Raw genomic sequence first — 23,194 nt, 5'->3', positions numbered from 1 at the left:
CTACACTTGCTGTTATATTCGGGATAACATTTAAACTATCAAAAATATAAATCGTCGAGTTTTCATTTTTGCTTCTTTTTTTATTAAATTACATAATTTAAATAATCACAGTATAACATTCAATGAGTAAAAGTATACAGAAAATATACGACATTCGTCATCACATATAGAGATTGTTACGTGAAACATGTTTCACGTGCTAACTTTTACACATTTAAAGAAAATGGAGAATAACTTCCTGCATCTATACGAATGAAGTTTTAAAGGCACAAAGATACAAAAAAAAAAAGATATGTTTATTAATTATTTAATTATCGGACACGGTTCCGATGCATATTGTTTGAAACTTTCATGAACGTTTCTCAAATGATCGCGACACCGATCTCTGGTATCTGCTAATATGCTGAGTAAAGAAGTCCTCGAATCGCTATTTAACGTTTCATTGAAACGTTCTAGAAGTGCCATGTCTATCTGCGATACACCGTCCAAATCTTCAGCCATTTCTTTCACTTGCATAACCTTCTTGATTAACGACTCCAGTGTTGTTCCCTTTTTCGAGTATCTGGAAATTCATTATTTACTTGTCAGTTAACTGTTTTACCGACTGGTAAAAGCGTTTCTTTTCCAAACCTAACATTTCAAAAATGGCTACCGCTTAAAAGGTAATTTTCTCAAGAAAATGGTTTAAAAGACAGTCTTCAAAAGTAATATGTATTTCTTAAAACTCAATTATTATTATTTTTGGCAAGAAAACTTACGAAAAGTTTGTCTCTTCTGTGATAATCTGCATACATGTTTCGTACAATGCCAAACACTCAAGGTTGTCCCTGAGACCACGTTGTTCCAAAAATTTTTTAAAAATCTCCCTTCCACGTGGATGTGTCAGAGTTTTATGTATATTATCTGTAATCTGATCTAATTCATCGATACTTAGTCCAGAAGTACATTTTCCGATGCAGCCGATGGTTTGTCTTGGTAAAGAGGTCTGCATACTTCATTCCTCCAGTGAATGTACACTTGCTTTTCGTTACAAGTGACTAAACTCGATATAACTCATCTATATGTGATTCTACGTAATTCAAACTCATGTTATCTAACTCATATGCGATAAGTCGTACCTAATGGTATAGAGAAAAATCTATGTTATAAATCTTATAAATAATTAAATTCAGAGTATAATCTTAACATTCAAAAGACAGAAATTTATTACGAAAGATATTATCTGAAAAGAATAAATTAACAAAGAGAGATATAAGACTTAACGAAATGTAACAAAAGAAAAGATTTTGCTTAATGAATGTGTCGGGTAAACGTCTTCACAATAACACAGAAATAAGAAATTACAAAATCACCGAGGACATTATTACAGTGACAAACGTGAGTATATGTGTTGTTATCTAAACCAACAAACCGACGTCACACAAAACTATCGCAGATTAATAAAAAGTTCCCAGTGACGGGAAAGAAAACGATGAACAATAGACTATACCTATAACTTAGTATTTTATAAAGCTGGATTTATGAAAGCAAATAATACGCTAACTATGACGAAGTACAATAGTTGAATTAATATCTTCAAAAATAATCGGCTAATGTAGCAAAATAATTGGTAAATATTTAGTCGTCAAATTTGACCATGTCATTTTGTGATTCATAAATAAAGTTGCTTCAAAAATTTCTACGCTATTAATTTACCATTAAACTACAAATTTTTGAACATTTGTCAATTTACTATGAATATTTATCGTCTGTATTACTATTAATTATCAGTTCAATTCTCGCTTTACGAAGAAGCACATGACATTTCAGTTATACATACATGTACACAAACATAATCGAATCGCTCTCTCGCTTCGCTTAGGAGAACTCAAACAGAACAGTATTGATCGCAATTTTAAAGAAACCGGATTCACAGTGGCTGATTGTCTTAATCGCAAGGGTTGCTTCCAAGGAATGAAACAACGTTTCAGTTGATGTTCATAACCTTTCATAACCAAATTGCTCAATTCTTTGTCGTAACACTTATTCATTCAATTATTTGTTTACACAAGTTTACTCCAAAACTTATAACAATATTAATATTTCTCCCTTAAAAGTAGAGTTAACACATAATTATTAACAAAACTACATTACCTAAGTTAATTGAAGTCTGAATGTTGGAACACTCAAAATATTTACGAATAAATATTTGTAATCATATACAGATTCGTAACATTAACAGTACGTACTACGTAAGTAGATATTATTTCTGAACGAGACGAGAATTTACCCCACGATGCTATTCTCGTGACGCCACGCCACAGACTGACGTGTGATTTGCCTGATGCCGAAAATACACTTGTCAAAGTTAAATATATCTGCTAACAATAAAAATATACATACAATGTATTGAAGATATTACATAGTAATAATGTTATTTCTAATCACAAATCTCGCAAAAATTTTTATCAGATATTTCCTATATTTATATATATATCTTTTTTTAAGAAAAGTAATATTTAATATTAAAATAAAATTACTTTTATATCTAAATATAAGTGCTACACTTTTCTAATGTATGTCAATATAATTAAAGTATATTACAATTTATAAAAGGTTCCGACGTTACTCTGATGTCTAGCTAAATTCGTTCTACATACCAGATATGGTCTTTGTTATTCAAAGCATTGTCTCTGAAACAACTCGTTATTCTGAATGCAGAACACATATACTCGACGACATTACTCGGCAGCAAATACTTGAAATGCGTTACGTAAAAATTGAGTTGAAATAATTTTTTATTATAGTGTTTAAATTAATCTATATCTTTTTATATGAAAAAGAGGGGCATAGTGGTAGGAGAAAGGAAGGTATGGTCATTGCCATACGCAGACGATATTATGCTATAGGCGGAAAGAGAGGAGGAGCTAAAGGAAATGCTAAAGAGATTCGAAAATTTTTTAAAAGAAACCGAATTGGAACAGAGCACGGAAAAGACTAAAATAATAGTTTTTGAAAAAAGAGAGAACAAGAGGAGAAAAAGAAAATGGAAATGGGGAGAGCGAGAATTAGAAGAAGTGGACGAGATAAGATACCTAGGATACATAGTACAGAAAAACGGCAGTGATAAGAAACACATACAAAACAGGAAAAAGAGAGCGACAATAGTAATGAAGAAAACATGGAGCGTGGGAGAAAGAATTTTCAAACAAGACTACAAGAGGAGAATGAAAATGTTTGGAACAGAGGTATGGGGCTGAAACATGGAAGAAAGGCTGGATAGAATACAAAGAAGATATGTGAAATGGATCTTAGGTTTAAATATGACAACACCGAATTATATATTGATAGAAGAATGCAAGCTAACAAAAATCAAAGAAAAAGCATTAAGAAGAGCAAAAAAGTATGAAGGGAAAGCCATAGAGTCAAAAAATAATAATGATAATAACATATAATGATAAAATAATAATAATATGGTTAAATATGTATTGGTATCACTTATCTTTATGTACTGTGAAATCGTAATTGTTTATTTGCTTATGTGTTACAATTCAAAATTGCCGCGGAAAAATACGCGGGAAAATACAACAGATTCCACAGCACAGGAATGTATAGCAAAGATTAAATTAAAAAATATCAATATATAATAATTACAATATTGCTAATTATTATATATTTGTAATTGTAAATTTCCTGAATTGATGAATTTCCTAATCCTGATGAAGAATTTAATTTAGTTCACGAACAAGCATATAAAAGTTTTAAAAGAAATTGGAGGCAATATGAATTATAACCTCGTTGCGATGAACTCGTATATTTATATAAATGATTCAACAATTTATTTACCAAAAATAAAAAATTTTGTTTAGTAGTTGAATGTATTAATAAATGAAATACTATCTTGTTATGTAATATTTTTGTTTATTAATGTAATCAGAAGAAGTTATTTAAAATCATAAAATTAATAAATGAATGTGATTACGAGTTTAGATTACTTTTAGAACTTGAAAAGAATAAAAAAGTAAAGTCTCAATAAACTGAGAATTTACAAGAAAAACAGAAAGAAAAAGATAAATAAAATACTTGGACATTATATATATATATAAAGAATTAAATACTTCCACATCTATAAATACAGTGAATTATATGTATATTCCCAATAACACTGCTAGGAAAAGTATTGAATGAAATGACAATTTTGATACAGATATTACAAAAAAAAGGAATTGTACTGAATTAAATATGTATTTTCATGTAGATTAAAACATTCATATGTATGATAAATTACTATATTTAAATTATAGCTGATACTCAAGAACCAAAAGATAAGAAACCACAATGAAATAAATCTGATGAAATCATCATGATAGTAGATGTTAAAAGAAAATATGCTAAATTTTATACTTAAAGGTAGTAAAAGATACATATTATTTGCTTCATAATTTTATTTAGCAGCAGAGACTCAATATCATTGAGAGTTTACTCTTGGAATCTTATAGCTCTGATTAGACCACATGATGCACAATGTATTTATATGAAAGTAAAAAATAATGAACAGAATAAAATAAAAACAAATACACATTCAGTTTATTGTCAATACTACATAGCCAACTTAAACTAAGGCTGAAAGTGGTAAAATTATAAGTGACTTAAAAACACATATTATCTCTTGTTTCAACATATACTACGATAACTTTAATGATATGAATAATGTATAAGTAATGTGTAATATAAGATTTTCAAATCTTTTTGTAGATAATATGGAATGTGTGCCAATTGTGAAACTCCATGCCTTTTCATTACAAAATTTGCTAGAAATAATGAACGAAGTTGATAAACATAGATCTATATCTTACATAGAGCTACTTTCAGATAAACAGATACTTATATTGGAATAAAATTTTGGGATAAAATAGTACTTGATCGAAATTATGTTAATAACAAAAAAAATTAAATTTTACATTCAAAAATAGAAAGTTTATGGGAGAAAAAGCTTTTCAGGAAGTAAATAGTAAAAGTTTATAAAACCTTATTTATAAAACCTTAATAAAATACCATAAAATGTCAACAAGATCTATTCAAAATAAAAATAAAAATATTACAAATCATAATGTTACAATCAATTCAATAACATTAAATCTTATTGTCGAAACATGCAATGATGCAGTTAGCAAAGCTAATGTTACAGAACAATCCAAAAATCTGCAAATGTAAATAAAAGAAACAGTAATAACTTTCTTTTATATTATCTAATTCTTCTTTAATATAAATATTATAAAAACAATGAAAATTATAGAGATATAAGAATTTCTTTGAAAGAATTATTACAATCAATATAAACACAAAAGATCATAAAGACTCAATTAATTCACATCAAATAAAGAATCGATCAATTCACTTTTTTTTAACTTTTTAACAAAAAATTGTTTATGATATAAACCCAAAGAAGATTTTTGTAATATAGTTCGCCGAAATGTTAAAATGTAACACCTTTAAATTGTGATATTTTCTATTATTATTATTATGTTATTGTTATATTATTGTTATATAATTTTGGTGTTAAGGTGCCGAAATTTATAACTCAACTAAGTAACTATATAGTAATATATTTCACACATTTTAGCATAATACGTATTTTTATGTTTTTTTTATATACTTTTTATATATTTTTACTTATTTCTACAATTGTACATATTATTAATACCTATATAGAAAAATAAAAAATTGTAATATATAACTGATGTTATTGTAAATTTATTTTACCATTATATTTATACATACTATATATAAATTACATAGAAATTAGTGTTGGAAAATGATTGAAAATGACATATAGGTACAGTAAGAGGGCTCTTAGATCGAATGATATATGAATAAGTTGGTTATGTTTATATGCAATTACAAACATACGAATAAACTAAATCATTTAAAAAGTATAATTAGTTTCATATTTTGAATAATTAATGTAAAAATATTTTATTACATAAAAGCGTAAGTATTTAATATACATAGAATCTAATACTAAAAATTTTACATTTAATTTATTAGTTTTGCACAGCTCTCCACAATAAATATTAGTAAATAGTACCACAAGTAAATAGTGCTTGTTTTTATTATCTATTATACAAAATAAAAATATATTTTTCAGGAAATCTTTTCATCTTCTAAATAAATAAAATAAAATCCATAATACAGGAGTTTCTAACAAAGATGTACGTCCAAAAGCGAAAAGAAAGTTACTTTCATAATCATAATTATAACCAAAAAAGACGTAAACAATTTAATTTGGAACCAGGTATAAAAGGTTTCTTATGCACATGCAATTTTTCTGAAAAAGAATGTGTACGCGATGCTTATAAATTACTTAATGAATTTGCTGATGAAATTTATGGACCAGTTACCACAAAGGTACAGTGAAATTCAGCAATAATATAAACACATGTAGTAATATAAGAGTGTCAAACTTTTTTAAATTCAAGGACTTCGATAATGATAATTCCAAAGAAAAATCCGAGAAAGATGATTCTGTGAATGAGACAAAGAATATTGATAACGAAGATGATATTTCAGTTGCATTAAACAAACAAATTAATGAATTAAAAGCAGAATATTCAAAGACAATAAATGCCAGAAGATTCCAGGTGAATTTATCAGATATATTTGTCTTCGAAAGACTTTAGATATTTATAATTTTTTTATTAGGTAGTTGATACTGGTGTGAAGAATGTAATTTTTATAAAAAGTACTTTGACAAATCCATTAGAATTAGTTACTAAAATTATTAGTGAATTGGATAACACAAAACAGCAACGCACAAGATTTTTATTAAGATTACTTCCAATTGAAGTTATCTGTAAAGCAAATATGAATGACATTAAATCTAAAGCAGATGTAATGCTTGAAAAATATTTTGCACAGGAACCAAAAACATTTAGTATTGTATTCAAGTAGGTCTTTTAATCTACAAATTGCTTATAATTTTATTGAACTTTTAATATAAATATCAATCTAATTTTATTATAGTCGCCATAGTAACAATAATATACACAGAGATGAAGTAATCGAAGACTTAGCAGAAATAATAAACAAAAAGAATCCTGGAAATAAAGCAGATTTGAAAAACCCAGAACTTGCTGTAATTGTTGAAATGATACGTGGTTTTTGTCTTATGTCTATTGCTCCAAATTACTATAAATTTAAAAAATATAATTTACTAGAAATATGTAACACCAAAGAACCCACAAATACCATAAAACAGAAGGAAGAAAATGCTTCCATCGAGGAAAAGAAAATGACAAATCCTGATAAAAGAAATATAACAGAAGACAAACATTTAACAACAGAAATAATTCATGACAACGAAGAATCAAAAAATTAAATACGTAAATAATGTTAATACTACTTTATAAATCTATTATTATCTTATTCCTACTAATAAAAAGGAAGTGCTACATTGTATGTACTAGTGATATTTTATATTGTTTGTAAAATGTAAGTAATTTTTTGTAAAAGTTATAAGTTTATGTCTTATATAAATCAAAAAATAATACATAATATATATTTATAAATACATACATGTAATATGTAATATCGATATAAATAAATGCATTGAATCGTAAGTTTTCATTTTTCATGATTAAATGTACATGTACATATGCAAATGTGCACAGCGAAAATTACTATAAAGAAAAAAACATTTTTAAATTTAAGTTAAAAAATTATTCTACATAACTATATGAATAGTTTATAACAAAACAAATTTTATAAGGTCCCATGGTGTAATGGTTAGCACTCTGGACTCTGAATCCAGCGATCCGAGTTCAAATCTCGGTGGGACCTTTGTATTTCCTTTTTTTATCATGTATGTGTATATTTACATATTCTTATACATTAAACAATAATATACTCATTCTACTTACTTTTTTCATTCATTAATAAATTGTATGTTACATAAAATTAATAACAGAAAATATAAAAATGGCAAATTAGATTTAATGCAAAAGAACATTTGAAGATTTATTAACAAAATAATGCATGTAATTAAATTAGTCATATTTATTATTATTGATTTCTGTAATCTTAATAGTTAATTTTGTATGCAGTTAAGAAAAAATAGTTTAATTTGTTAAAAGATGTATGTATCTATGTTACTTAGCTAGATAAATTGCACAGGCGCCTTTAGGAAGAATACACTTATTGATGCATTTCCAACAACCATTAGTCGCTTTTGAAGATATTAGCTTCATAAAATAATGTTGTGAGTCGTGACTACTAGACATTCTTGTTTCAAAATTGTTATTTAGATTGCCATTAGACGGCGAATTAAACAGTTATAGCATACGAGTAACAAATATGTCAGCACGAAAAAACGTTCAAGCTGGATTCCAACCGGTACCTAAGAATCACTTACATTTTATTTTACAAACATAAGTCTAACCTATTTTGCGTTATAGGACTCTGATGTTTATATTACGTACGAAGATCAACAAAAAATTAATAAATTTGCAAGGCAGAATGCTAAAATGGATGACTTAAAGGAAGAATTAAAAATTAAACAGGTATTAACTAATCTACCGCTACTCCTTACCTCATACCTCTTGTAACCTTATTTGGACATGTATAATTTTATATATACTGTACTGTCTTTTATAGAATGAATTAAAGAACTTAGAAGATGCTTGTGATGAAATAGTTCTTTTGGATGAAGATGCAAAAATTCCATATTACATTGGTGAAGTTTTTATTTATGAAGACTTAGAAAAAACACAGGTACATAATTCTCAATAGCACACTTAGTGTTCTTGAAGACAAGTATTGCTATTATTTTCATACAAAATGATAAAATATTTAATATTCTTCCTGTTGTTCATGATTTTAGAATTACTTAGATGAGATTAAAGAAAAGAAGAAAAAGGAAATCTTTAATTTGGAAAGTAAATGTGTCGATTTGAAGAATATTATAACCGAGTTAAAAACACAACTATATGCAAAATTTGGTAGCCGTATAAATTTAGAAGCAGAGGAGGATTAATCTAGTCAAATATCCATATAATTTTTTTATAATGTGAAATAAACTTTTTATACTATTATGGTCTCATGTCTTCTAATGAATATAATATATATTATGTTATAAATTTATGCATTTTTCATGTCATACATGTTGATTAATTGTTGTTATGTGATAAGCTCCTAATAAATTAATCATAATTCTTTCATGTAATATTTCTTAAAGTTGTTTTTACCTTTCTGATGATATTAAATTCATTGCCATAGTGTCCAAATATTATATTTTATTAGATATATTAAACATTAACTATTGTTTATATAAATATTAGTTTATATAAATAAACTATAATCATGTATATCTCATGTATATATATATGTATATCTAATTAAAGACTGTATTTAAACTTCAACGCTCTAGCAGCTTCATATCTGGATTGATGCCAAATTGTTCTCATTATAAAATGCTCATGCAATATGACTGAAAAAAAAAACGATTTCTAACACCTATATTGTTTAAATAACTGTAAACTTTAGATTTTTTGCGTTTTTTCTTGTTAATATGTAATATTTTAATTATGTTAAACGTAACTATTTTTGCAAATTGTACTTAATAAATGTAAATGTAACGACATTAACTTAAAAAATACCAGCCAAGGATGATGAAATAAAAAAATTGAAATGTATATTACAAAATATATAACATATTAGCTTACTTAAAAAATTCAGTTGTTTCAAATTTTTAAATTCTTTTTACAGATAAAAATGAAGAGAATATTTAAATATTCTATGTATGAAATATAAAGGTTTAGGCATCTTTATAACTTTTATATAAGTAATCTCTAATCTGTCTAATTTAACAAATGATTTAAAACTTGGTTACATAGTCATGCAGTTTCTGCTTCCCTCTATCAACTCACTTGAGGTAATTTTAGTTTCACCTCTCAGTTTTGCTTCAACCAGTACATAGTTAACACTACAGTCCATTCAGTACCTTTTTATCTAGTGTACAAGTAATATATGAACAATCAGGTTTCTCTTTATTCTTCTTTTTTATGAAACATATGATATACATTTACATAAAAAATTTATATAATAAATTTATTTTTTATCTATGTATAATTTTAATTAATTTGTAAAATACTTATATGTGTTATAATATATATTTTTTATGTAACAAGATTTTTCCAGAGCAATATGGATATAGCAAAGGAATTAGTATTAAATTTGAAACAAACTAATGTATCACATGCAGGGTATGGTTTACAAAAAGAATGTGAATCTCTTATTGGTCATATTTTACAAAACATGGTAAAGTCTCAATTTCCAGAATTAATTCCTGAAGTAAAAAATGAGGAAGATTCTATCCACTATAGAGAAGAAGGTAGTAAATATTATCAATGTATTATAAATAAATATAAGTAATTTGTTTAGTTATTATACTTGAAAAATCTTAGGAAACCAACATTTTGTAATGGGTGATGATAATGAAGCTATAAAATATTATACAATGAGTTTAGCATATGCAAATGATAATGAACTTATGTCATATGCTTATGCCAATCGGTCTGCTGCTTTATATAGAAAACAAATGTTCAAAGAATGTTTGATAGATATTGATGCTGCTTTAAGTCTTGGATATCCAGAAGAAAAAAGGAAAAATCTGAAAGAAAGGGGAGCCAAGGCTATCGAAGAAATTAAGAAAAGATTACAACTTACAAAGGATGATCATATTGATATAGAAACACTTAAGAATATGTGTTTATCAGAAAAAATAAATGAGGAACCTGGAGGTGTAAGATATAGAAATGGAAAGGTTAAACTTTCAGAAGATATGAGTAAAAATTTTAGCATCAATGAAAAGAAAGATTTAATCAATGATTCTAATGGAATATCCAAAGATAATGATAAGGAAAAACAACTAAGATACTTAGCTGATGAAGGTCCTTTAAAGTTAGCTTATGGTCCAAGTAAAGAGGCTCCTGCTGCTAGTGATGGTATCAGCATTTCTTTTTCTGAAAAATATGGACGTCACTTAGTAGCTACAAAAGAATTTAAACCAGGAGATGTAGTTACTATTGAAAATCCATATGCTTATGTTATTTATACACAAAGGTAAATCTATTTATATTAATATATCTACTATAATATATAACTTATATAAGTTACAGGTATTATACACATTGTCATCACTGTTTATCAAGAAGCTATAATTTAATTCCTTGTTCACACTGCCCTGTGGCTCAATACTGTTCAGAAAAGTGTAGAAAATTAGCTTGGGAAATGGCTCATCAAATAGAATGTCCAATTATGGCATTAGTAGGAAACTTACTTAATGTTGATAAAGATAAGATACGAATGCTTACCAAAATTATTAGATTTCTCATTGTAATAACATCAAAGGGCAAGAAATTTGATGAACTGCGAGTGGACATGGAACTAGCTGAATCTAATCCAGGTAAAGAAGAACATTCATATTTTATAGCTAAAATAAAATAATGTGAGACAAAACTTGAGTTATAAGACAATAAAATAATTGTAAGAGAGAAAACAAGAATTCAACCATAACATACTGTTCATTTCTAGATTTTATGAAATATTTTTCTTTTGTAGATAACAGATCTGCAGGATTTACAGATGAAGGCATATTGGACAGTACCAGCGCACGATCTGCTTTGAGTCTCGCTACCAATATGACAACGCGACCACTTATTGGAATCAGTGCTTTTGCTTGCATCTCAGCTCTTGCAGCTATCCTCCTAGCCACTCAGACCAATTTCTTCTGCAATAAATATGAAGTGAACCAATTAAAAGATATTAGCAATTATCCAAAGATCATATTCTCTGGAAGCCTTATGTTTCGCGCTTGTGTTATAATGTCTTCAAATTGTTTTTCAGTAATTTATTTAGAAGATAATATATATATATATATATATATGGAAATTATTTTAAAGTACTTTTATATTATAATTAATTTATTTTTAGGTGCAACAAGAACCAGGAATTAAAACAGGTTCAGGATTATATATAACACATAGTTTATACAACCATTCTTGCGCACCAAATACATTTCGTCATTTTGAAGAGCTAACAATGATTACTCGCGCTCTAAGACCAATATATCCTGGAGATCAAATATTCACAAATTATGGTGCTGCATATGCATATATGACAAAATCTGAAAGAAGAAAAAAAATAATACAAGACTATTTCTTTGAATGCGATTGTATCGCGTGTGCATTTGACTGGCCAATTTACGATGAAATTTTGCAAAAACACATTGGTTCTATTAAAAAAAATAAAGAGCTTGTAGAAAGATTAAAACCTTATAAGCAAAGATTGGTAAAAAATATGTATGATATTGATGCAGTAAAGTCAGTCCTTGATATATTATATAAGAACGTATCCCAGCCGTGTGAAGAAATCGTACACGCGGAACAATACCTGAAGAGTTATTACTTAGGTAAATTTAAGTAAATAGACAGTGAACTTGCTTATACTGGTTTATATTTGTAGCTTCACTTACTTGTGAGTTCTTAATTCCATGCTTTATATCCTGCGAACCACCTTTATTTAAATACTTCACTTTGTACACTCATTTCTTGCTTATATATCTAATAAGGCTGCTTGTAAATCCATGGCTTAAACTGCTTTATAATAATTACTTATTAATTGCTTGGGGCTGCAAGGGTATGTAAAAATGTAATGTATTAGACACTTAAAACTGGAATTCAATTTCATAAATATATTTTCTTGTTTTTAGACCCATAAGAGAGGCATCAACAGCATACTACATTATTAATGAAAGACATGAAATATTCCTAAAAACATTTTATTGAAGTTATACATGATATTTATCTAGTTCCTAAGAAAATGTGCTTCTTATACACAATACATTTGTCTAAATATTCAAACTAATAGAAATGTGTGTAATAACATAAATATGAAGGAAAAAATATAACAGAGATAATGAAATTGATGAATGAGTAAAAATTAAACAATCTTCATCACAATATCTGTATTTCTAATAACGCAATAGAAAAATTGATATATTGTGTATCTTACATAATCCATTATAAAAATCAAATGCTTTATGTTCACATATAAAGAATACTTTACATTATTAAAAACTGTAGAAGTAATAGAAATAATCATGGCAATTCATTAAAATTACAATGTAATAAATTCTATATATTAAGTTAAGGATAATAAATTGTCTAGTTAAATTGTTGATTACTACTTCAGTACATTACATATTGAAATAGTCTATATCATAAGAAACTATTTAATTATCAATAAAATATAATATTTGATTATATCTTAAACCTGTTAATATATTCAAAGTATATTCAAAGCCTAGTTGTATAGTAATAGAAAACATAATTACCACGAGAGAAAATAAAATTAAATTTCTTTAATATTTAGTTTCTCCATCATTTACTCCATGTGAAGTATGGTAAACTAAAATATTTTTTTTCTAAAAGTAGAAAGACTGAACCATTATACAAACAAGTATTTGTGAACTATGCAGATAACATCTATAGAATTTACAAAGCATTATGAATTCTATATTTAAAATATACTTTTTTTAATACATATAAAAGCAGGCTAACATTTTTTCAGAGGCAAATATCACAATTATCCTGAATGTAATCCTGTTAGTATTCTAATTTTTTATCAAATGCTGTCATAAAACTTTCGTGTTATTAAAACAAGTGTGACTATCCATCAGAAAGAGTATGAATGTCAGAAAAATAAAGGAGATCCAAACCCCCAATTATTTATTATATGATAAATAAAATTGAAATAAATTAAAATCGGCCGATATTCGAAAAAGCAGCAAACAGAGGTGTTGAAGTTGTAGCTGGTTGCTGATCGCCGATGCTTTTGAGTAAATTGCCTTGCAACAGACTGTCAAGTGCCTTTTGAACTGTCGGATCGTTTAGCAGAGGTGACGGTGAAACTCCCGTAGTAGTAGTAGTAGTTGTGGATGCTGTTGACGCAGTTGATGCTGCTGGCATAATATGATGTACTCATGAAGTTAGCAGTTGTAATACCAGCAATATATATATTCGAAGTTCGTTCGCTTTGATCACTGGATTGTATGGTAAGCGGCACAGTAGCACTACACGCACGAAGAACTTGATCAGAAACCCAAAGCGTACGAAGTTCGTTTGTGTTTTTTGATCACTCGTGCTCAATATTTATATTAAAATTTTACCTGCAATTATTTGTCTAAAAATTTCTTAGACAAACTTTACGTTTTTTTGTCAACATTGAATAGTTTTCAAACGCCATCATTAAGAATTTATATACACGATTTAAATTTTAAACGTTTTCTTTGGATATGTTCATGAAAGATACACAAACAAATCCAGAAAAGAAAATAAGAAATAGGTGATCTAAAATCCGTAAGATACACCCATAACGACCTTTTTAAAAATGCAAAAAGTTGCAATAGGTCTGTTTCTTCAGGTTAAAAACGCGATATGGTTTCTATTTATAATACTGCTGTTTTTATGTAACGAATAAATCGGTAGCAGTATTTTTGTAACAAATAGAAGTACATATTGCAGTAAAACACAATATTATTGCACTTATAGTATGCGTATCTTTTCAATACCTTACCAAAGGAATTTTTGTTAATAAATTAATTACTTCAGAAAATCACTGGAATGAAAATTGATAACTAACTTTATAAACTCAAAATCCATTATACTTTTAAAATGTATGTTCTGTTAATGAGTAATGTTATAATAACAGAAATTTGATATAAAATAATAAGACAGTATTTACATTTTGTTTAAGCTTAAATAGTAAAATTATACAAATTTTACCTGTTCCCCAAGTAGCTGGCGGAACGGGCACTGGTGTTGTGGTAGGCGCTGGTACTGGACTAGGTGTTGGTGCAGATGAAGTTGTTTTATTACTGTTTAGGATATTAAGTATCCTAGATTGTAATTCTGCTTGTTTCGGGTCACTGACTGTTATCGTCGTCGTAGCTGGTAAATCTTTTACATCTCCCAATTCAACTTGTACTTGTTCTTCACGTTTAATTTCGAGATATTTTATAACACGATCATACTGCAATACTGTTAACTGATGATTATCAGCCAGCATGTTTAAAAGAACCTGAATAGCATCAGGATGCCGTTCGTTTGCAAAAGGTGTATTCAATGGAACCGATCGTCCACCAGCTTTGTAATTAACAAAATCTCGTGATATTAGATTAATAGCATCTTCAACAAGCATATTTCTATGTTCTGTACAGAAAAATAAGATTTTATTAACACAATGAGTTAGACATTTTAATAAAATTATTAAGAAACCTACCCTGGGGTAAACCATGAAGAATGTTTAAAGTTAGGGAATGATGTTCTTGATTTATTGGTGTAACTACGACTGCATATAAACATCCCCGACTGGCAATATTTCCTAAAACTCTGCTTAGAAGTACATCCTCATTTGGAAATAACAAATCAACTGTCAAGCCAATTTTTTTCAACCTCATTTCGATACTTTCTGCATATTCCCTATTTATAAAAAGTAATTACAAAATCATTCAACAATTATAAAGCAAACTAAATTATTTTTATACTTACGTTAATGCTTTGTTAACAACAATAATTTCACAGTCATTTTTCTCAGTTGTTGCATTTGAGTATTCATTTGATGTACTTGTACTACTGTTAAACAAAACTATTGATATTAATAAACAATTATTGTACAAGAAGGAAACATAAAAATATTCTTAACTTACTTAAAACTTATATTCATATCTCTAGGAGCAGAATTTTTAAAATCTTCATAACGGTTATTACTATCATTGAATGAATCTCTGCCAAAATTGTTCCCTCTTAATCTATCCCCTTGTTTATGTTCCCAATCTCTACCACCTTTATCATCTAAACGATTACCTCTATTAATAGGACTGCGATCTCTAAAGTTATTTCCACCTGAATTATCTCTATTTTTATTTCGATTTTTTCCACCTCTACTACCTCTTGGTCGACCACTCCCACCGCTATTCATGCCACCTGCACCACCACTTTGATTCTGATTATTTGCATTTCGGTTTTGGTTTCCACCAGGCCTATTTTGGTTTCCACCTAACCCAAATTGATTACTACCTCTGTTTTGATTAAATTGGTCATTACCACTTCTGTTCTGATTATTTGGATTAAAATTACTGTTCCCTTTATTTTGCATTATATTGTTAAATTGATCACTTCCATTGTTTCTATTTTGATTTCCAAATTGATCATTTATATTATCTCTATTCTGATTTCCATCCCCAAATGGATCATTTCCAACACTTCGAATTTGCATATTATTTACTTTCTGATTATCGCTTAATTGTGAATCACAACCAAAATTTTGGTTAGCATTGAAATTTGAATTTCCTCCATAATTCTGATTTCCACTATTAAAAGGATCATTTCCAGCATTAAAATGAGTACTGGTAGAATTAAATTGATTATTAGGTCCTCCTAATTGTTTTCCTCCACCTCCACCACCTCCACCGGATTGATTATCCTTTTTCGCTGGTCTAACATCTATTTAAAGAAATATTTAATGAAATATGTTAATATATATTATTATAAGAATAGCAACAAAAAAATAAGTGGACAATTGCATTATTAAATACAAAAATAAAATAATAGGAATAATAGGAAACAAACAAAATAAGAATCATTCGTGAAAATACCTATTCTTCTTCCTTTGAACATTGCTCCATCTTCATTTTGAATAGCTTTTTGAGCAGATTGTTCTTCTTCAAATTGAACAAAGCCAAAACCTCGGTTTATCGAAGAACCAACAACTGTCCCATATTTTGAAAAATGTTCTTCCAACTCAACTTTAGTCATATCATCAGTTTGTAAATGACCCACAAATATACGACTACTTACAGTAGCAGGATCTTTTAATAATCGTATATTCATTTTGGAATGGTGTACTTATAACAAATAATTCTCAAAAGAAAATAATTATTAGAATAGTAGTACCAATTCCACTTAAATAACAAAAACTAAGGTTATGTTCGAATGCTGACGTTTACTTCTTCATATACTTCATTTAGATATATTTTAATCAACGTGACGATAACAAAATCACATAAGAGTAACAAGATTTTATTCACTTCTTGTTTTGTCCCTAATTGTTATAGGACAGTAATATCGACGAAATATATTCAGTTTGAAAACAGAAATTTCAATCAACAATTGAAACTTGAAGGGGTCGCATATGATGGTATGCGCATACATCATAGATTTATTCATTAAGTACGTTCTGTTTTCGTACTTACTACACCTTCTTCAACGTTTTCAATTGTTAAACGCTGGCTACGTTTTCATTTGATATAGCTATGCATAGAAAATCGCGTTATGAAAATTGTCCTTAGAGTTATATAAAGAGAGACAACTCTTCATTGACAAATTTCTTATTTCAATAAAAATCACGTAGTACGTGGATTGTTATTACATTTCTTGTAATACAGGTATGCACTTATTGACAAACAAATCGAAATACATTTAGTTTCATGAAACAAATCGAATGTTAAATCTTCTCTAAAATTACCACAGAGTGCGAAACTGTAAAGAAGGAAATATTTTTCAGCGCCATCTTGCCTCGTAACTTCTAATTCGTCAGTGCCTGTGAATGGACTTGTCATAAGAGTTTTATGTTATTTTGTTTCTTATTTCCGTTGAAATTAGTGCATTAAATTTCCAGTATATATTACGGTAAGTACAAAGTTCTATAGAGAGTTGCAAATAAATTTACAGAAACATATTGTCATTAATGTGTTAGTACAAGTGGTATAGCCCGTAGAATAAAAGAGTATAAGTTTGATTCCGTTTCGACAGCATAATAGTGTTCTTAGATATCTTCTAATCGTAATGTGTTTTCTTTCGTTAATTCGTTCCCTCTATTTCATTCTATGTTAACCTGTATATGAAACGGATCGGAAAAAGTGCAGTATTACAAAGTCACGCCCGAGCATGAGAAAGCATAGATAGTTTCGAAATTGACATATCACGCATTTTCATGGATTAGTCTTGCACCTAAGCCAGTGTACGTATATCTATTGTGTTAGTTATATCTGAAAGATAGCCCATAGTATACACGTTTCACGACATTGTTCTTTTAAATCTATCCGAAGAAATCATTATCTGATATTTGTGTAGCGTATGATTGTCATTTTAATGTACATATGTGTGTCGATGTCTCGGTCGATTTAAGCTTTCAAATCATATAAGGAAGAATGCAGTAATGAGCTTTTTTGTGAGACAAAGAAATAATTTGTTCAGACTTCAATAGGCAAAACGAAGTATCGAGCTATCATACTAAATATCTAAAGTTAATATTTGTAAAAGTATAGTCATTGCAAATATCAATAATATTTTAAATATAATATTATTATATTATCTTTATTTTCGTATTTTAATTTTTACTAAAATATATATTATTATTTATCTAAATTTGTTGAAAATTAGAAATTATGATATAAAGAAAATAGAAATCAATAGTTTCATGGTCATTAATAGATATAATATGTTTTAACTGTCTTAAAGAAACCATACGATGATAATCTTAGGTACACACAGTATATAGCTTTATTCATGTATATCATTTTATTAATCATTTGTCTTTTTTAAATACCTGTATTGAACAAAATTAATTCTATGTCTGATGTAATCATACAGAATTTGTTAAATAAATGTATTATCATCTCCTTTGTAGAAAATTTATTCTATGTATGTAGTGATAAGATAAGATGCATAATAGAAAGATAAAGATATTTTCTCATTTTTCAGTTTAATAACACGGCTTTTTTAAAGGAGAATTTGAATCCTCCACTATATCAACGTAAGTAATTTTATTCTTCTTCACTGTTGCATGTAGCCTATTATTTTTCAAAACAGTAGTTTGGGTCAAGTTCTTTTTTCTTCCAATATAAGAAATTCTTCTTCTTTGATTTCTATTTTGATTTCCTTTAATAAAATGCTTGCAAGAGGTATTACTATTAAAAAAAAAGAAAGTAGTTTGAATCATTATATGTATATGTAATCAAATATTTTATATTTTCAAAATAATTTAATATCAATATTGCACAAAAACTGCAACTCTGATCTATTGTCAGAATGCTTTATTAAAAGGGCATGGCTTATATTCAAAAGCCTGTGACAGTCTTAAATATAAAGTACAGACTATGCAGATTTGTAAGTTTTATTTAATTTTTTAATTCAGTTTTTTTTCATAACTGCATTTGTCTGTAAAAGAATTACGTAAGTTTATAAGTTTTTAATCTTGTATTTTTTTTTTTTTTTTACAAAACTGTTTTATATGAAATTAAATTTGTTAATATATGGTATAGTATTTTACAGATAGTGACATTTTCTTCTTTAACTAAACAAAATTTTCTTTAAGTCTATCTTATTATTATATTGTTCAATTTTTACATTATTATAGTGATAGCAATGTTAAATACGTATAGGCTAAAATGTTATTATTTTTAATTAAATATTTCTATAACACTTCAGCTATATGCCCTTGTATAGTACTTAAAAAACATTTACAGCTAAAAGAAGATGAATTTTATATACTGATCAACATGAGTTGTGCCTATTTAGTTCATAAGCAGTTCTTACATATGCTATTCTTTTATGTACAGTACAAAATTTATAGTATAACTTATAGTTAATAGTATTGTGTATCAAATAACTATACATGTATTTTATTTAGCTTCATATACTTATAATATATATTGCATTAGAAAAATAAAGAATGCAGTATTCTGTGCAATATTTATTTGCATAATAATTAGTAATGTTATTAAAGTCCCACTCAAAATGCTCTCAGTTAATTGTATTATCATTTAATTATGTGTCATATTAAATAAGAATTTATTCATCATTGACAGGTAAATGTAACAAATGTTTCTTATTTATTTATTAAACTATCTAATAGTCTAGGATTTTATTGTGATTCGAAAAGTGTTTGGGAGTTTTCTATATTTGTGGACAAGAACTAGCTTCATCAACGACCCCAGCCATATTTCATATGCCAACAATGGCTATGCAGAAGGTAAATTTTATTAACTGGCCACAGTTAACAAAATAACAACTGTTAATACTTTACTAATCAATTATATTGTTAGAAAATGTTTAAAGAACAAATAAAGTAGATCAATGTTTTGCAAACTACATTAATAAGTGATATACAGGGTGTTGATAAAAATTTAAAAATGATGAACATTTTAGGACTTACAATCTGATTATTTAAAAAACCCTTTAACATGTTTCTATGATGTAGAAATTTTTGAAATAATTGTAATAAGATATAACATCCTGTATATGTAAAAATATACAAGGATTATAGTATTTAGTAATACAATTACAGCACATACTTGAAATCATTCATGTTTTATTTTTTGCAAAATTATGTAATGATGATAAGTTCTGCACATTATGCAAGTCAGTATTGCATCAAATTATTTAAAAAAAATCATTAATGTTATGTTTATTATGAAAATAATTTTTAAATGTTTCTTATAAGGAAGCTTGACTGGCTGTGGTAAAACTTTTCTTTTAAAAAGAATTATTATGATAATACAAATTACAATCAATGTACACAAATATACAATATAAAATGTACTGATTTAGTTAAAAATTGTTTATCTTGAGTACACATTTATATAGGCACATCTCAAATGAAATTAATTTACTTTAGAGCTTTATATATATAAGACTAACAGTTTGTTGTGTTGCATTATTTTATAGCATTTTGTTTGGTATATAATTTTTAAATTACACAGTAATGCCATATCTAAGATAAAAGAACAACACTGAAGAGGATTTCTTTACTTTTGTATTAATCACACTTTTACTTTAGTTACTTTCATCCATCTTACTACTAACCAAATAGAAAGTAGAAATGTTGATTTGGTAAAAGTAGAGTAATGTAAGAACTTTACAATAAGTTTCCTATTTTCTTACTAATGCATATTTAGTCGCATGGCTTTGATATTAAGTGATCGCCCATATTTATTACCAGTTTTTGTCTAAAATAATTTTTTTAAATAGATATGACTAAACTTATATTTCAGTTGCATTGGGAATTATTAGCATATATTAAATGTAACTGACATAAATGTGTATATATATGATGATAAGTATGGGCTTCTAGAAGATATAGGAATATTACTACCTGCTTATAATATAAAGTGGTAATCTTTTAGATGAGAAGACAAGGTCAAGACGTCATGCAGGTGAATTTGGCAGGTATCAGGCGAGATATTGTTAATCTTGCCCATAACTATAGCAATGCTCAGGTAAATAAATAACATTTTACATATTACAAACACACTATTTTACATATTAAAGAACAAAATTTTTTTATGTATGCAGAAAGCTGTACGTAAAGCCACCAGTAACGATCCTTGGGGTCCAAGTAGTACTCTTATGGCAGAAATTGCAGATTTAACATATAATGTTGTGGCTTTTACTGAGATTATGCAAATGTTATGGAAAAGATTAAATGATCATGGTAAAAATTGGCGACATGTGTACAAAGCTTTAGTTCTTTTAGAATATCTTATTAAAACAGGCACAGAAAAAGTTGCACAGCAATGTAAAGAAAATATTTTTGCCATCCAAACATTGAAAGGTATATAATTTTGTGCTTTATAATATGAAATCTAATATAAAATACTAATACAAATTGATAGTCCGTAAAGTTAAGTTGTCTTTATTCAGATTTCCAATACATGGAAGGATCTAAGGATCAAGGAGTGAATGTAAGAGAAAAAGCAAAACAACTAGTGGCCTTATTAAAAGATGATGAAAGATTAAGAAATGAAAGAGCTAGAGCATTGAAAGCAAAAGAAAGATTTGCACAATCAGTTAGTGGATTTGGTAGTGATGGTTTAGATACTATGTCACCTGTAAGCAGCGATGTAAGTATACATTGATATGAAGATAGAAAAGTTTAATAATGCCAAAAATTCTTTAAATAAACATTTCCTTCTTTTTCTTTTTTCATGTTCAGTTTCAGGATTGGGAGCCATGTCGCCTGGGATCTGAAACTACAACTAGACGTAAGAGTAAATATTTATTATACGCTTATATTCTTTTCTGCTAATATGTATTTTTACAGATATGTAACTTAATAATATAATTAATTATAATTTGCGCACTTTTTAGCTGAATTAGAAGCTGCAAGACCACAAACGGTAGGTGAAGAAGAATTACAGTTACAATTAGCTTTGGCAATGTCGAGAGAGGAAGCAGAGCAAGAAGAACAAAGAAGACGTAGTGATGACGTCAGATTGCAATTAGCTCTTAGTCAAAGTCAGCAAGATTTTAAGTTAGTAGACATTAAATTAGATTTAACTTTTTTTCAGTTATTACAGAGTCCATTTTGGTTTTGCCTAAAGAAATACATTAATTTCAGAGCGCCGCAAACTGAGAAACAAAGTCATATGCTAGATTTGTTGGATGTAAACTTAGAAGAAGCATGTGGATACAATGTAAAAACCGACCCTTGGGGTATACCAATTACACCACCTCCGCCAAGACCTCAAGTATGTTATTCTATATTTAGTTAAGTTTATACATTTGCTTATTGCATGATAAACACGACATTGCATACCTTTTGCATGTTACACAACAGTCTTTGGATATATCTCAATTCTATCCATATAAGGTATGTTCGACTAACACAACAAACATTGTATTGATAAATCATAGCATAATCGTATTGAAAGTTTATTGAAAGTTACATAAAAAATTTACGTGTTCCTTTTTTTATATAGCCACAAAACGATCCGTGGAGCGTTCCTACAACAAGCAGTACATCACCTGCGATAGATCCATGGGCTCCCATTCCATCGCAAAAACCAAGTATAGTTTATTGAAAAAGGATTTTAATGTTTACTAAATCGTATGAATGTAATTTATGATCATTTCATAATTAATTTGATTTTAGCTGCTACAGTTGATTCCTGGCGGGCACCTCCATCATCACCTGTAACAGTTACAACTTCGCCTAGTACAGATCCTTGGTCACCAATACCTTCTGCTACTACTACTGCTACTGAAGCGGATACAAATAAAAAGCCGGTAAGACATTTATTCTTTTAACTTCCATGTCTTCTAAGCCCTCTAAATTTCTATACTACCTCTATCAATTTATTTACATATATATATATATA

At 27.8% G+C, this 23,194-nt stretch overlaps 6 protein-coding genes, 1 non-coding gene and 1 pseudogene across 31 annotated transcripts in view; 6 read left to right on the top strand and 2 right to left on the bottom strand.

Annotated features, from left to right (window-relative positions):
* Positions 1–54: 54 nt before the first annotated feature.
* LOC100746809 overlaps positions 55–23,194 on the bottom strand; it is a 24,448-nt gene continuing 1,308 nt past the window's right edge. The window contains exons 1-4 of one of the 4 annotated variants that reach the window (XM_012382001.3): positions 2,640–2,825; positions 2,134–2,360; positions 759–1,118; positions 55–562 (exon numbers count right to left, since the gene is read on the bottom strand). In XM_012382001.3, the coding sequence (XP_012237424.1) occupies positions 304–562; positions 759–991 (492 nt within the window). In that variant the 5' untranslated portion in view covers positions 992–1,118; positions 2,134–2,360; positions 2,640–2,825 and the 3' untranslated portion in view covers positions 55–303. Of the gene's footprint in view, positions 563–758; positions 1,119–1,819; positions 1,897–2,133; positions 2,361–2,639; positions 2,826–13,894; positions 13,905–23,194 lie in introns of those variants that run through there. The other 3 variants (XM_033319186.1, XM_033319185.1, XM_033319184.1) reach the window with 3 other exon arrangements.
* LOC112212241 lies at positions 2,889–4,201 on the top strand (annotated as a pseudogene).
* On the top strand, positions 5,570–7,437 carry LOC100745607 (THUMP domain-containing protein 1 homolog). Of its 4 annotated transcripts, none has more exons than XM_012382017.3 (5): positions 5,570–5,856; positions 6,128–6,387; positions 6,459–6,620; positions 6,682–6,926; positions 7,003–7,437. In XM_012382017.3, the coding sequence occupies exons 2-5, from the start codon at positions 6,190–6,192 to the stop codon at positions 7,355–7,357; spliced, it is 960 nt and encodes a 319-aa protein (XP_012237440.1). In that variant the 5' UTR covers positions 5,570–5,856; positions 6,128–6,189; the 3' UTR covers positions 7,358–7,437. The 4 variants fall into 4 exon arrangements, with proteins under 4 accessions (XP_012237440.1, XP_003487110.1, XP_012237439.1 ...); XM_003487062.4 differs by having other exon boundaries at positions 5,778–5,970; XM_012382016.3 differs by having other exon boundaries at positions 5,781–5,873.
* TRNAQ-CUG lies at positions 7,747–7,818 on the top strand. The gene has a single exon. It is a non-coding gene; the product is annotated as a tRNA-Gln (tRNA).
* LOC100746446 (prefoldin subunit 4) lies at positions 8,153–9,195 on the top strand. Its single transcript, XM_003487069.4, has 4 exons — positions 8,153–8,370; positions 8,433–8,537; positions 8,632–8,748; positions 8,858–9,195. Exons 1-4 carry the CDS (start codon positions 8,332–8,334, stop codon positions 9,008–9,010), a joined length of 414 nt encoding a protein of 137 aa, XP_003487117.1. The 5' UTR covers positions 8,153–8,331; the 3' UTR covers positions 9,011–9,195.
* LOC100742378 (SET and MYND domain-containing protein 4-like) lies at positions 9,914–12,961 on the top strand. Of its 4 annotated transcripts, XM_003487036.4 has the most exons (7): positions 9,914–10,014; positions 10,164–10,366; positions 10,440–11,097; positions 11,154–11,440; positions 11,596–11,879; positions 11,968–12,445; positions 12,746–12,961. In XM_003487036.4, the coding sequence occupies exons 2-7, from the start codon at positions 10,180–10,182 to the stop codon at positions 12,751–12,753; spliced, it is 1,902 nt and encodes a 633-aa protein (XP_003487084.2). In that variant the 5' UTR covers positions 9,914–10,014; positions 10,164–10,179; the 3' UTR covers positions 12,754–12,961. The 4 variants fall into 4 exon arrangements, 3 of the variants coding, with proteins under 3 accessions (XP_003487084.2, XP_012237285.1, XP_033175068.1); XM_012381862.3 differs by lacking the exon at positions 12,746–12,961 and having other exon boundaries at positions 11,968–12,459; XM_033319177.1 differs by lacking the exon at positions 12,746–12,961 and having other exon boundaries at positions 9,934–9,995; positions 11,968–12,459.
* Positions 11,349–17,236, bottom strand: LOC100741180 (uncharacterized protein DDB_G0292186). Of its 3 annotated transcripts, XR_002946070.2 has the most exons (7): positions 16,691–17,236; positions 15,743–16,538; positions 15,585–15,668; positions 15,316–15,515; positions 14,820–15,245; positions 11,556–11,764; positions 11,349–11,467 (listed from the first exon to the last, which is right to left on the bottom strand). XR_002946070.2 is itself a non-coding variant. In XM_003487026.4 (6 exons), exons 1-6 carry the CDS (start codon positions 16,923–16,925, stop codon positions 13,794–13,796), a joined length of 1,944 nt encoding a protein of 647 aa, XP_003487074.1. In that variant the 5' UTR covers positions 16,926–17,236; the 3' UTR covers positions 12,706–13,793. The 3 variants fall into 3 exon arrangements, 2 of the variants coding, with proteins under 2 accessions (XP_003487074.1, XP_012237284.1); XM_003487026.4 differs by lacking the exons at positions 11,349–11,467; positions 11,556–11,764 and adding an exon at positions 12,706–13,996; XM_012381861.3 differs by lacking the exons at positions 11,349–11,467; positions 11,556–11,764 and adding an exon at positions 12,706–13,993.
* The window catches only part of LOC100750070 (epsin-2), a 10,629-nt gene continuing 4,788 nt past the window's right edge, over positions 17,354–23,194 (top strand). For 3 of the 14 annotated variants that reach the window (XM_024365519.2, XM_012381864.3, XM_024365518.2), the window contains exons 1-13: positions 17,354–17,479; positions 17,599–17,723; positions 18,798–18,849; positions 19,951–20,067; positions 21,221–21,313; positions 21,390–21,648; positions 21,738–21,937; positions 22,030–22,084; positions 22,185–22,347; positions 22,435–22,564; positions 22,654–22,686; positions 22,796–22,883; positions 22,969–23,102. In XM_024365519.2, the coding sequence (XP_024221287.1) occupies positions 20,044–20,067; positions 21,221–21,313; positions 21,390–21,648; positions 21,738–21,937; positions 22,030–22,084; positions 22,185–22,347; positions 22,435–22,564; positions 22,654–22,686; positions 22,796–22,883; positions 22,969–23,102 (1,179 nt within the window). In that variant the 5' untranslated portion in view covers positions 17,354–17,479; positions 17,599–17,723; positions 18,798–18,849; positions 19,951–20,043. Of the gene's footprint in view, positions 17,480–17,564; positions 17,724–17,954; positions 18,055–18,797; positions 18,850–19,950; positions 20,068–21,206; positions 21,314–21,389; positions 21,649–21,737; positions 21,938–22,029; positions 22,085–22,184; positions 22,348–22,434; positions 22,565–22,653; positions 22,687–22,795; positions 22,884–22,968; positions 23,103–23,194 lie in introns of all 14 variants that reach the window. The other 11 variants (XM_012381865.3, XM_012381866.3, XM_012381870.3 and 8 more) reach the window with 11 other exon arrangements.

Source organism: Bombus impatiens, unplaced genomic scaffold (assembly GCF_000188095.3).
Source record: "Bombus impatiens unplaced genomic scaffold, BIMP_2.2 scf_0136, whole genome shotgun sequence".
In the NCBI taxonomy this organism is placed as follows: Eukaryota; Metazoa; Arthropoda; class Insecta; order Hymenoptera; family Apidae; genus Bombus; species Bombus impatiens.
The sequence above is the reverse complement of the archived record's forward strand: the minus strand, read 5'-3'. Positions and strand labels throughout refer to the sequence as shown.